We start from the raw sequence: 15,553 nt of genomic DNA on the forward strand, positions 1-15,553 counted from the left end.
CAGAGCCTTTCATTCTCAAAAAGCTGAATATACATTCTACTCAAATGCACATGTAATATTGTCTAGGATTGATCACATTTTTAATGCAATCCTAACTTACAAAAATTTACAAACATAGTAATTATACCAAGCATCCTATTAGGATTATTTACCATGGCCATAATTTGTAAGCAATCTAATGCCTGAGAACAACTTAATGGCTCAAGAAATTGTGATACATATACACAATGGAATACTATGCAGCTGTTAGGAAAAATGAAGTCATGAAAATTAATTATTCATGGTGAATATGCTAAGAGAAATGAGTCAGAGGAGAGGGATAAACATAGAATTATCTCACTCATTAGTGAGATATAAGAATATAAAATATAGTATGGTAATAATATCTAGAGACAGTAGAGGTGAGGGTAAGGTGGATCAGTATGTAAGAAGCTTGCCACAAATAGTGAAATATTGTATTTAGGGTAGAGAAGGAAGTACTGTTACTGTGACTTGATACCTGGTATGAATCACTCTGCACAATAACTGGGTGTTGAATGGAGATAGAGTGATATGCACTGTACCCTTTAATAATAGTGCAAACTACAGCATCTAAAAGGAAAAAAAATTGTAACAGAGAGTGTTGGGAACTGCCTGGCTAGCTGGGAACATATGGAGATGCCCTAAGAGAGGGGTTCATATGTCAAATGGCCAGAAGGACATAGCTCTTAATGCAAAGTATAGCTCTCCCTGTTCCAGCCCTTATTTGGTAAAGAGCAGAACATTCCAGGAAGTAGCCATGTAGTGAGTGCACGATGGCCTTATAAGGAATGGAAAAATGTAAACATTATGGCATATGTAATCCTAACATGTGATCCTTACAGAGCCATGTTGTGTAACCTCTGCCTTAAAAGATAGCTTAACTCTGTGGTCATTTTGCAGGTCGACTCTTCTTTCTTATCTTTCAGCTGAATCGCGGAAGCCCCTGCTCTCGCTATCTGCAGGACAAGCTAGTGAGAAGAGAAAGTAAGAGAGATAGGAGTAAAATGCTAGCCCAGAGGTAGACAGGGAGGCGTGTGGCATGGAAACTGTGGACATTGGTTGTCTGAAATATTCATAGGTGAATGGTGTTGTACATTGTAAGACTGAAACTCAGTTAGTGAACAACTTTGTAATTGTGGAGTTTAAGTAAAGGAAAAATATATTCTCAAAAGTAGCAACACTAACAATAAATAAATTCTATAATTACAGCACTTATTGGCAAACTAATCTCTTGCCATATAAATACAAAGACTAACCTTTATATTTATAGATTTATTTTCTTATATTCATTAAGTACATTATGTTCTTTTAACAACCATTTTAAATGTAATCTGACAATGAGAAAATATTTTGAAGAAACAGGTTAAATATGAGAATCTAAGGAAGCACAGACGTGATTTTTATTAAATCTATTATTTAAATCTAAAGATCTTAATAGGAATGGTGGAAAACATGCAATAATTAAGTATTGCAAGTATATAAATGGCAATCTGTACAGATGAAAAGAAAACACAATAAATAAAAATGTTATAACTATACTGTGGATTGATTGCCTTTGATGGAATTATTTTTTAAAACTTTATTTTTTATTTATTAACTGATTGGTTTAGGGACCACACCTGGCTGTGCTCAGGGGTTACTCCTGGCTCTGCACTCAGAAATCTGGCAGATTTGGGGACCATATAGGATGCCAGGAATTGAACCAGGTCCCTCCCAGGTCAGCCACATGCAAGGAACCATTGTTATGCTCTCTCTGAGCCCTTTTGATGGAATTATTAAAAGACTAGATATAGCTTATCAAAAGTCCTTAGAAATTGCAATAGAACCTAAATAGTATGGTAATAATACCCAACGACAATAAATATGAGTGCCAGGAGAACTATTCCATAGTAGAAAATTTGCCAGTAAGAGCAGAGGAGTATAGTTAGGGCAGAGAGGGACCACAATGAAATAAGAGTTGGGAATAATAAATACTCTGTACAAGATCTGGGTGCTGAAAGGTGGTAAATTAATATATATGATGCCCCAATAGTAACAATATTATAAACCATGGTATTCAGAAGTGAAAAAGGGAACAGAGAGGAGAAATAGAGGTGGTTCTCTATTTCTCACTATAAAGAAAGTGAAAGGGGAAGACACATATAGAAAGAGAGAGAGAGAGAGAGAGAGAAAGAGAAAATGAGGGTGTCTGCCATAGAAGTGGGGAGAAGGGTGGAAATCTAACTGACAACTAGGGACATTGGTGGCAGGAAATGTGCACTGTTGAACATTGTATGAGTGAGAGAATGTGTGGAAATTATTTGTGTTGTTTTAGTCACAGTGTGTAAAATTTTTTAGTGACTTCCTAAGAAAATGAATGCAGACACAAACTAATTTCAAAGTGCACATAAATTATAAAAACATGACATATAGCAAAATATGGGCATCTAGACTTGTAACTCCAAATAATCAAAAACAAAAACTATACAAAAATGTTAGAATGTTAGGAAAGACATCTTGCATACAGTTTTAGATAAAATATATGAATTATGTTGAACTTGACACCTGAAACCAGATAGTTTATAAAATACATTCTTTTATAACACCAGTGACTTGGAATTTAGTATCCTAACAAATTATATGACAAAGATTAACATAAGGTCAGAATAGAATAGAGAGTGAGAGAACATGACTTTTTTATGCGTAATCTTATTTTAATCCCTAGCACCACATACCTCCTAAAGATTGATAAGTATAATGCTTAAGATGCTCACACATTGCAGGGTATGGTGATAGCTCTTGAGCACAGCTCAGTTGGCCCTGGTGGTAGTGTCTTTTGACATAGATGGGCTCAAGCAATACCAAGAATCCTCAGGTCCTAACACTGAACTGCTGTGTCTCTTAACTAAGTGTCACTAAGAATGGTTTCAGGGCCTACTGAGTACAGCTTGAGAGACTCTTCCTCAAGAACAATAACAACAACAAACCATAAATAAAAACTAAGAAATATGTTGTTAGTATACCTGCATTATAAAAATTTTTAAATATTTAAAAAAATAAGAATTAAATGTCATATATTATTTAAAAAGTGAGCCTTAGAGAAGGGAATATATGAAAGCCAAATAAACATTTTTGTTTTGTTTTTTTGGGTCATGCCTGCTGTGCTCAGGGGTTACTCCTGGCTCTGCACTCAGGAATAACTCCTGGCAGGCTTGGGGAACCAAATGGGATGCCAGGAATTGTACCAGGGTCAGTCCTGGGTTGGTTGTGTGCAAGTCATATGCCTTACTGCTGTGCTATCACTCTGGCCCTAAACATTTTATTTTTAATGATTTTAATTAATCAGAGAACATTTATCAGAGTACATTAATCAAAGGATATTTGTCTAACATAGTACTCTCAACAATGTGCAGTTTGGTAATAGCTTTTGGTTGAATGAAAAAATGATCTAATTATTCTGAGAGATAGGAGGAAAATTTTATCAATATTCTGTTAGCAGGTACTTGTGTCACTAGTTAAATTTTTACAATGTTATTTAAAAGTGTTTTTATATTAGTTGCAATGTATCTTTAAAAATCTAGGTCAATTGTAGAAGATTTTAGAAGTATAACCAATATGCTAAGGAGAGAAAAATGGAATAATACAAAATGATTCATTTAAACTAGAGGAAACAGTAAAATCCGTGGAAGCAAACAATGAAAATAAAGAAGTAGAGAAAAGAATAAGTGAATATAAATAAACATCATTTTATTAATAATCATTAATAATAAGTGAATAGAAATAAACATCATTTTATTAATAATCATTTTAAACTTGAATGGCCTAAATATGCTGATAAAATGTAACCAGGAAGGTCTGGTTTCACCAGTGTGGAGAATCAATCAGGAGACATCTGATGACTAAGAAAAAACATTATTAACAAAATCAAAAGTTGTCAGGCTAAAAAAAGAGACTGACTCATGTCCTTAACATAACCATTTTGCTTGCATAGTTAAAGAAACTGCTTTTAGGGGCTGGAGAGATAGCACAGCAGTAAAGCATTTGTTTTAGATGGTGATTCGAATCCTGGTATCCCATATGATCCCCTGAGCCTGCCAGGAGCTATTTCTGAGCATAGATCCAGGAGTAACCCCTGAGCACTGCCAGGTGTAACCCAAAAACTAAAAAAATAAAGACTTAAAAAAAAAAGAAACTGCTTTTACAAAAAAACAATAAACATATTTAGGAAGGGTAAATTGCTACAGATCAATGAACTCCAAGGTGGTCAATACATTGTCTCATGAGATAGGTGTCAAGAGATACATTCCTCTGAGATAGGTGTCAAATTAACTGTAATTAAAGATTTCTGATCAAGATTTTTTCTTTTGATTCTTTAGGTCAAAGTTAGTGGGGCATTATTAATCTTTATAGCCATCACTAGTCAGGCAAATTTTCTGGTTTCTAAAGTTGAATTCTTAGCCTGGATATGGCTAAGTGGTTAAGACCTTACATTTCATATATGAGGTCATAGATTTGATCCCTGGACACAAACATACAAACATACACACATACACAGAGCTCCGTTCTTAATTTCTTAGGGATAATTTCAAAAGAATATGTCAGAGTGGATAAAAATAGTGCTGATTAAATGTTGTCTGCAAGAAACCCACTTTAAATATAAGTACACAGATTACAAATAAAGGAGAGATGAAAAATGAATCATATTAAGTTGAAGAAAGAAAAACACTGGAGCATTAAATTTAATGCTCACAAAGTAGACTTCAATAAAACTATAGGGAAAACTTAACTGGGAATAAATAAGAATATTACATAAGTGAGATGGAATAGTATTACCTAAGTAGGTAAATTCTTCATGAAAGCAAAAATACATAATGCTTATTCTATAAAGAGCACATCAAAAACTGATAGTTTAAGGAGTAATAGAATATTAATGATTAAAATTGGAGTCATCAAAACATATCTTTTGTTGACAGATCCAGTAGCCAAAAAAATTAGTAGATAACAAAACAATACCATCAATATTTAGGCTCTAATTGAAAGTGACTTAAAAAATTTTTCAAAACACTCTTGAGTTCACAGAGATAAAACACCATGTAGAATATTCAAGTCATAAAAAATATTTGAACATGTTATTTTTAAATTGAAATTACGAAAATCCTGTTTGGTAATCCTTCTGCCTACCTTAATTTCTATGGCATCTTCAAAGATGGCTTTCTCAAATTAACATCACCATATTCAGGACTAGATAAAAGGCCTGGCTCTGTAGCTTCCACTCCACCTTAACCAGCCTTCGTATAGATTAAAATAGCTGTCTTTTGAATCTTATTTTCTTATTGTATCTAAATTCTCACCTTTATATTTATCAATAGAGTAAACCTGAGAATCCCTGGACCTCCACCTTAAAGCCTTCTCTAAAACTCAGAACAATCCTGGTAATTCACCTATAACTTTGTTTTTTTAGTTTTTGGGTCACTTCTGGTGATGCTCAGGAGTTACTTCTGGTGGTTCTTTAGGAAACCATGTGGGATGCCTGGGATAGAATCTAAGTCAAGTGTGTATGAGGCATTCACCTTATACACTGTACTATTGCTCCATTCCGCCTGTGACTTTTCTGTGTTACCCAAATGTGCTGTGTAACATCCAGATTTTTTTTTAGTAATTAGTCTGTTTTTTGTTTTGCCAGTTTAATATACTGATAATTGTAAAAATATTTAGCTATCATAACAGAGTCTAGTTATAATACTGATTATTGATAGGCTGCGGGTCAAAATTGATACTGGTTATTGATAGGTTGGAGCAAAATATTTGCGCATAGCACTGTTTTTTTTCTGGCACATTCTGTATAATTCTCTTTTTCCAACCATCTGTAATGTTATACCCAAATGTGAAGCCATTAACCTTTGACATTCCAATATCCATAATAATAGTATTTTGAGAGAAAAACCACTAACACATATTTGTGGAAGTGAACTTTATAAATCATGAAATCTTAAAAAAAAAAGTAAAGGTTTCTGAAATAGCTAATAAGATATTTATCTGGGACATGTCCTTGAAGTGTTTAACTAAAATTTTGCTTGCTAAATTCATTTTGTTAAATTTACTGAATTTGATGTCTATTAAATTTCTTTTGTAACTTTTCTTTGGTTTGCACTTGACCTTGCCTTGTTGAACACATTCGTTTTTATAAACTTATAGAATTATTCATGTAAAATACAAAAAATAAAATTGTTGAAGGCAAGTTACTTAGATTAGAACAAGTAATATAGCAGTGGAAAAGATAACCCCCATTTTTGTCATAGACAAAGCTCCATGAATCAATATTGTTTTAAAATCTTATTTACAACTCTTTAACCTACTAGAAGAAGAATATTTATTTAACAGTCACTATGAAAAAAGCTGTTATAGATTTAGGTACTATTCCAAAAAAGATCATCATTCATAAGTTTAATTTTAGAACTATTGCTCCTTTACATAGAATTAATATATTCGTGTTCACTGACAAAACTATGAAATGTAAAAAGGTATTTTCCAAATAATTGATTATCATTAATAAAGCAAGAGGCATAGCACTGACCATAATCTGTGTTTTCTGGCTCCCAACAATTCGATGGCCAAAAATAGGGTGTCTGTGGAATAAAAAGAAGTTGAACTTGATTAGATATATAACATTTAAGTTTCTAGTTTATTAATTACATATATATTTAATAATTATTTAGAAAGCTTGTGTCATACATATTATAATAGTGTTTAAGCAATACAAAAATTTACTCAGCCAATGTAAACTTTTTATTCTACATTTATCATTTTAAGTGATTTTTCAGCTTCCACATACATTCAACACTAGCAGGCATTTAACATATTGCACATCCCATTTAATATATGTTATTTAAAAAATAACATAATATTTATTTAACATAAATTTAAATACCTGATTGCATTACTCAAACAAAATGTGTTAATCCACAAAAACTAAAAGAAGGATATGACATTGCCTATATTGCGGTATACAATTAACATTTCACAGTTATGAGATAATTTATATATCCTTGTTAGTTTAACATATTTGACTCTGCAATATGAATAAACACTCGATGATGTTTATCTTATCATACTGTTTCTTTGGATAATGATGACACTATAACTCAATAGAACTAATTGTAGACAAAAATGATTGTATAGTTAATTATCTTTTATAAGTTAATCATTAATAATTTGTATGAAATAAGCACATTTGGTATTGTATTTAATTACCTATACTATACCTTCCAAATGTGGGGGTTAAGGAGGACAGAAGGAAAATTATGTAAAATCTATTTGACCCTTGAGAACAGACTTTCCAAACTGTTCATTTCCTAGAGGATACTGTTTATCTCTACTTTTTCTTGAAAAATTGCTACATTAAAACAAAGACTATTACCAGGGAAGACCCTACCACTGCTCTGGCATTGAGTTACTCCAAACAGTTCTCTCTTAACACCCAGATGACTTATCAACAGCAACAACCTGCTGTTAGGGCAGGTGTTTCGTCATCTAATGGTGAAGTGAAACTAGAGGACGCTCCACATCAACATGATTCGATGAACGAAATGCACAGAAACCAGAATCTACAGGAACCTGGCACCAGCAACAGCTAATGTGCGAAAAAGTTTCGCCAGGACCACTCAGGGGTTGGGTAGCCTAGTATGCCTGGAGCACAGAGTCGGTCTTATGCCAGAAAACTTCAGGGCTGAGGCCTCTTTGTAATTAGGCCAAGGCTTTTCTTCTGTTTTCCCCATATTTTGCTGGGGCTACACAAACAGTGGCTATTGCCACTCTCACACCGTTACAAGGGTATTTTTTTTTAACACTTATCCTTTAATAAAGAAAGAAACAAAAACAGCTTACTAAACTTAAAAAAATATATATCTGGAGTAAAATGCCTGTCTTGAATTCAGGCAGGGTATGGGAAGGAGGGAGGGGGGCATTAGTGGTGGGAATGTTGCACTGGTGAAGGGTGTGTTCTGTTTATGACTGAAACCCGACTACAATCATGTTTATAATCATAGTGCTTAAATAAAAAGTTTATATTTATAAAAAGAATATTATTAATAGTGATGACAGAAATTCTGAGACAATAAAAATGAAAATGCTAAGGACATATCCAGTCTTTGTAAGGCATCTTTTCTTCTTTCTAATAAATTTTATTTATTTTCCTTTTCATTTTATTTATTTATATATAAAATCTGTAAGAACCATGATTACAAGCATGCTTGTAGTTGGGTTTCAGTCATAAACAGAAACTGACTCCCATTTCACTATTTGGAAAGAAGAATATTTGAGAATTGAACATCTTATAAATAAAAATGGTTTAATATCTACTGCCAATCTTGGCAAGACTCTTTCATGAAATTGAACAAACAGAAACACTTCCAAATAGCTTTTATGAAGCCAACATCACCTTGATACCTAAACCAGACAGAGACGCTACCAAAAAAGAAAATTACAGACCAATATCACTGATGAATGCAGATGCAAAGATCCTCAACAAAATCCTGGCAAATAGGATTCAATGCCTCATTAAGAAGATCATCCACTACGATCAAGTAGGTTTCATCCCAGGAATGCAAGGCTGGTTTAACATCCGTAAATCTATCAACATAATACACAACATCAATAACAAGAAAAATAAAAACCACATGATCATATCAATAGATGCAGAGAAAGCATTTGATAAGGTCCAACACCCATTCTTGATCAAAACTCTCAGCAAGATGGGAATGGAGGGAACCTTTCTCAATATAGTGAAGGCCATCTACCACAAGCCAGTGGCAAATATTATCCTCAATGGAGAAAAACTGAAAGCCTTCCCTCTAAATTCTGGCACAAGACAAGGCTGTCCTCTCTCACCACTCCTATTCAACATAGCACTGGAAGTACTTGCTATAGCGATTAGGCAAGAAAAGGATATCAAGGGAATCCAGATAGGAAAGGAAGAAGTCAAGCTCTCACTGTTTGCAGATGATATGATACTCTACTTAGAAAACCCTAAAGACTCTATCAAAAAGCTTCTAGAAACAATAGACTCATATAGCAAGGTGGCAGGCTACAAAATTAACACACAAAAATCAATGGCCTTTCTATACACCAACAGTAATAAAGAAGAAATGGACATTAAGAAAACAACCCCATTCACAATAGTACCACACAAACTCAAATATCTTGGAATCAACTTGACTAAATATGTGAAGGACCTATACAAAGAAAACTATAAAACTCTGCTCCAAGAAATAAGAGAGGACACACGGAAATGGAAACACATACCCTGCTCATGGATTGGCAGGATTAACATCATCAAAATGTCAATACTCCCCAAGGCATTATACAGATTTAATGCCATCCCTCTAAAGATACCCATGACATTCTTCAAAGAAGTGGATCAGACACTTTTGAAATTCATTTGGAACAATAAACACCCTCGAATAGCTAAAGCAATCATTGGGAAAAAGAATATGGGAGGAATTACTTTTCCCAACTTTAAACTGTACTACAAAGCAACAGTTATCAAAACAGCATGGTATTGGAATAAGGATAGGTCCTCAGATCAGTGGAATAGGCTTGAATACTCAGAAAATGTTCCCCAGAGATACAACCATCTAATTTTTGATAAAGGAGCAGGAAATCCTAAATGGAGCAGGGAAAGCCTCTTCAACAAGTGGTGTTGGCACAATTGGATAGCCACTTGCAAAAAATTAAACTTAGACCCCCAGCTAACATCATGTACAAAGGTAAAATCCAAATGGATTAAAGACCTCGATATCAGCCCCAAAACCATAAGATATATAGAACAGCACATAGGCAAAACACTACAGGACATTACAGGCATCTTCAAGGAGGAAACTGCACTCTCCAAGCAAGTGAAAGCAGAGATTAACAGATGGGAATATATTAAGCTGAGAAGCTTCTGCACCTCAAAGGAAATAGTGCCCAGGATACAAGAGCCACCCACTGAGTGGGAGAAACTATTCACCCAATACCCATCAGATAAGGGGCTAATCTCCAAAATATACAAGGCACTGACAGAACTTTACAAGAAAAAAACATCTAACCCCATCAAAAAATGGGGAGAAGAAATGAACAGACACTTTGACAAAGAAGAAATACGCATGGCCAAAAGACACATGAAAAAATGTTCCACATCACTAATCATCAGGGAGATGCAAATCAAAACAACGATGAGATACCACCTCACACCCCAGAGAATGGCACACATCACAAAGAATGAGAATAAACAGTGTTGGCGGGGATGTGGAGAGAAAGGAACTCTTATCCACTGCTGGTGGGAATGCTGTCTAGTTCAACCTTTATGGAAAGCGATATGGAGATTCCTCCAAAAACTGGAAATCGAGCTCCCATACGATCCAGCTATACCACTCCTAGGAATATACCCTAGGAACACAAAAATACAATACAAAAACCCCTTCCTTACACCTATATTCATTGCAGCTCTATTTACCATAGCAAGACTCTGGAAACAACCAAGATGCCCTTCAACAGACGAATGGCTAAAGAAACTGTGGTACATATACACAATGGAATATTATGCAGCTGTCAGGAGAGATGAAGTCATGAAATTTTCCTATACATGGATGTACATGGAATCTATTATGCTGAGTGAAATAAGTCAGAGAGAGAGAGAAAAACGCAGAATGGTCTCACTCATCTATGGGTTTTAAGAAAAATGAAAGACACCCTTGTAATAATAATTTTCAGACACAAAAGAGAAAAGAGCTGGAAGTTCCAGCTCACCTCAGGAAGCTCACCACAAAGAGTGATGAGTTTAGTTAGAGAAATAACTACATTTTGAACTGTCCTAATATTGAGAATGTATGAGGGAAATGTAGAGCCTGTTTAGGGTACAGGCGGGGGTTGGGTGGGGAGGAGGGTGATTTGGGACTTGGGTGATGGGAATGTTGCACTGGTGATGGGTGGTGTTCCTTTTATGACTGAAACCCAAACACAATCATGTATGTAATCAAGGTGTTTAAATAAAAAAAAAATTAAAAAAAAAATGGTTTAATATTCTAGGAGAACAATAATTAAGCCAAGTACCTAAAATTTTGCTTTCATTCTGATACTAGTTTTTGAAATACTTATTAGAGTGTTTTATTCCATTTGGGATATTTTATTTCAGTAAATAATTTCAGTGTACAATTTGTTATACATATATATAAAACTTTAAAATTAGCTTTTCTAGTTAGAATGGTTATACAGATCCTTATTTTCCTTCAATAATCATAAGAAATGTTCACAGTTACATTCTGAACATATAAAATACTTACTTTGTCATATAGCTGTAAAGTAATGGATCATTTTTGTCTTGTGATAGTGCATTTTATCCAGTGATATTATGTGAGCATTAGATTATTCAACTAATACACAATTTTTCCTAAGGAAAAAAACTTTTTTTTTTTTTGGTTTTTGGGCCACACCCGGTAACGCTCAGGGGTTACTCCTGGCTATGCGCTCAGAAGTTGCTCCTGGCATGGGGGACCATATGGGATGCCAGGGGATCGAACCATGGTCAGTCCAAGGCTAGCTCAGGCAAGGCAGGCACCTTACCTCTAGCGCCACCGCCTGGCCCCAAGAAAAATATTTTGGCTATTTGTAAAAGACTATCAAATATCTAAAATTTCATTATATTTGAAGTTTTTCTTCTATCTTTCTGAGCCTTTGATCCCAGAACAGAGAAAGGAAAATGATAAAAGAAATTATGGAAGAAGAAATAAGATGAGGAAGAAAACTAATCAGAGAACTCAAGGGCCTTGGGTATACCAATGATGTGGAAGAGTGATATGTAGCATACATAGTATAGACTCAACAACACTAGAAGCACACGCATACATAAGATCTAATTTGCAACAACCAAACTTTGAAATGTGCCTATTAAGGTGTCCTTTGGGAAGGTCACAAGAGAGAGCATGAAAACACTGAAAGAGGGATGTTGGCACGGATGTTGGAAGGGAATATTGTATGACTAAGACTCAAGTGTCAATAGCTTTGTAAATATCAGTTCCTTAATTAATTTTTTAAAAAAACCAAAGTTATTCAAAACTGATAATCTAATTTTACCGTATTATCCATGAGTTTGTCTATTTTTTACTGTTGTCTTCCTTTTTGTTTGTGTTTGCTTGTTTTGTTTTGTTTTGTTTTAGTGCCACATCTGAAGATGCTCAGGGCTTGCTTCTGGAGTCAGAAGCTTAGGAGTCAATCTTGTCAGGGCTTAGAGGACCATAGATCATATATTAAATATGCCATATAGAAGTTGAACTACATGCCAGATTATCGCTCTGGCCTTCGGTGTTGGCCATTTTAGCTATGATAAATCTTATTCCAAACTTTAAAATTATTGCTCCATAATCTTTTACATATGTACTAATTTGATGAAAAATAGGAAAAGAACATGGAGATTAATATTAGAGCTCACTTCCAAAGAGCAAAGAGAGCATAATTAGATAATTGTTAATCTATAGTAAATACAAAAACTTATCATTAAAATCATAAAAATAAAAATAAATATCCTAAACATCTTGAGATTTCTTAATAGCAGCTAAAATTGTACCCCTGAAGAAATTATAAACATAATATTTTATATTACTTTCTGATTTTAAAATCAAAAATTCTTCTAAGATGTTTAATTTAATCTCAAATGCAGCAAATTCTTTAAAATTTAATTTAATCTCAAATGCAATAAAAATAATTTAATTTAAAGAATTTAATTTGATCAAATGAAAGAAAGAATTTAATTTAAACTCAAATGCAGCAAAGAATTTTTTGCTCAGGGTCAGAGGGATAGCACAGCAGATAAGTCTTGTATGCACCTGACCTGGGTTTGATCCCAAATGGTTCCCTGAGCACTGCCAGGAGTGATCTTGATTGCAGAGCCAAGAGTAACCCTTGAGCACAACCACTGTGATCCCAAAACAAAAACAACAACAACAACAACAAAAAAGAAATTTCTGCTGTTAGATAAAAATAGAAACCTGAACAAGATTTTCCCTATTATTATAGTTGTCAAATTTAAAATGATAGATGTGTTAATAACAGAAAAAGGAAAGAAGGAAAGAAGGCTCTTTACAATATTTATATTCTAATCCTGGAATGCTATTTTTCCCCATCTGACTCAGAACGCAGCAAATGAAAAAAATTAGTCATATTTTCTATATGAAACATTTTTTTCTCTGACTACACCCAGCAAGTATTTAGGGTTTATTCATGACTGCCATCAGGAAGCACCCTGCAAGCACAGGAACCATATGAGATGCTAAAAATTGAACCCAGGTCAACTACATGCAATCAAGGCAAGTGCCCTACCACTGTGCTATAGCTCTGATACTTCTACATAAAATATTTTTATAGAATAATAAGCTTATGTAGTGGTAGTGGCCTGATTTTATCATCCACAACTGAGAGGAAAGTTTCCTGGCACCACAAAAAAAGCCCTTGGGATGTGGTAATGAGCATGTATGGAGCCAGTACTTGTTCCCATGATGGTATGCTTCAAGGTGAAGAAACCCTGAATCTCTTAGGCCAAGGGAATTCCCTTTCTTTCCCAATACTTACTGTGCCTATGCAAAAAAAGAAAAAGAAAAAAAAGAAAAGAAAAGAAAAAGACAAAAGGTGGGGAGCACAAAACCTTGCCACACCGGCACTCTTTTATTTCTTTTTTCTTTTCCTCTTTTTGCTTCCACCTTTTACTTTCTTTTTTCACTCTTGTGGTTATTTTTTGGTGATTTTTTTTTATGGCTGCGTGCATTATTTTCTTTTTTCTTTTTTTAGTTGCTATTTTTTGTTTGTTTGTTTGTTTTTGTTTTGTTTTCCTTTTTTCTTTGTCTTTTTCCAGCAGAGCCACACAACTTGAATCAACTTGTTCTGCCTCATGAATTGAGGGAGAAAATAAAAATAAACGGTACCAAGACCAAACAGCCATATGAACATTGAGTGGAATTAAAAACTGATCTGCTTAAACATCAAACCTAAAGTCAATAACAGAATAGATACCCTATCTACAACAAGCTGTACACAGAAGGGAACATGTTCACTAGCACACCAGGGGAGAAAGGGGAGATATGGGACACATGGAGTTGAGGGAGGACTACCCTTGTGGTGGGAATGGCCCTGATTCATTGTCACTATGTACCATAAATATTACTGTGAAAGATTTGTTATTCACACTTTGGTGACAATACAAATTATTATTATTAAAAAAGAATAAGCTTATATAAAGTACAACTCTAATAGGAAGAAAACAAATAAAAAGTTTATATATAAATATTTTGTTTCCTAATCACCAATAGCACTTCTTTATAAGTCTCTTAGGATTTATTAATTTAACTAATTAAAATGAGTATATATTTAAGTAAGTATCACTAAATAGATTTCATCTTCTAAGTATTCAATACAAAAAAAATCCTGTATTATTTGTTCTGGATAAAAGGGATCTAAAGAAATAAAAGTATATGCTATGACAGCACTGTTATTGTGAAAAATAATAAAAGCAAGGATTCTTTTTTTCTCCTTAAGTTTTTGGTATAAAAATAATATTCAGTTAATTATTTATATATAATCAGCTAATAATATTTGGAAAAAGGAAGAAGAATATTACAATGTTAAAATTTAGATAATACAGGGGCCGGAGAGATAGCATGGAGGTAAGGCATTTGCCTTTCATGCAGAAGGTCATCAGTTCGAATCTGGCATCCCATATGGTTCCCCGTGCGTGCCAGGAGCAATTTCTGAGCATGGAGCCAGGAGGTTCCCCTGAGCACTGCCAGGTGTGACCCAAAAACCACACACACACACACACACACACACACACAAAGAATTTAGATAATAGAGAGAATTCTCAAAAATTACATATAAGAATTAAGTATTTTGAATATTAGCAATGCTTGCCTTCATTTTATAAGCATGTATTTCCTATCCATTCCACAGTCAAATGTAATTCATTTGTAATTTATGAATTAACCATAGTATAGAATGGGGTGAACTTTAGAAAACACTGCACATAACTCATTGTAAACCCCCAAATCAATTTTTGCTCAGTGATTAAAATTCAAATACAAAATTATTTCCTGAAGTAGTAGTAGCTGTATCTACTGTAAAAATGAGTTCAAATGATTCTTATCAATTTTCAGGTTTTCTATTTCAGATGAGTATATACATGTATATATATATATATATATATATATATATATATATATATATGTAAATCATTCAGATGCACGCCATTCTCCACCAATTCGAAAATGGGTTTCAGGTCCCCAAAATGTAAGGTAGCTAAATTCTACCCTATAGATTTACTGAAAGTTTGCTTGTACTGAAGATGGTTTGGGATCACAACTAAGATCAAACATAATGAATTGTTATTTTCAATTTCTTTATTATTAAATAATCATAACTTACAGTTGAATTATTCTTCTGCCTTCCACAATTCCATTAAGTCAATCAATAGACGTATGTTACTCAATAATCATACAATTTACTTTTTGTGAATCATCTTTAAAAAGTATGTTCT

The 15,553-nt window shown here is 33.9% G+C and overlaps 1 protein-coding gene across 2 annotated transcripts in view; it reads right to left on the reverse strand.

Annotated features, from left to right (window-relative positions):
• Positions 1-15,553, reverse strand: part of RGS7 (regulator of G protein signaling 7) — a 306,416-nt gene that overhangs the window by 92,493 nt on the left and 198,370 nt on the right. For both annotated transcript variants that reach the window (XM_049776515.1, XM_049776514.1), the window contains exon 6: positions 6,575-6,626. In XM_049776515.1, coding sequence (XP_049632472.1) covers positions 6,575-6,626 — 52 coding nt within the window. The remainder of the gene's footprint in view (positions 1-6,574; positions 6,627-15,553) is intronic.

This window comes from Suncus etruscus, chromosome 7, assembly GCF_024139225.1.
Source record: "Suncus etruscus isolate mSunEtr1 chromosome 7, mSunEtr1.pri.cur, whole genome shotgun sequence".
Taxonomy (NCBI): Eukaryota; Metazoa; Chordata; class Mammalia; order Eulipotyphla; family Soricidae; genus Suncus; species Suncus etruscus.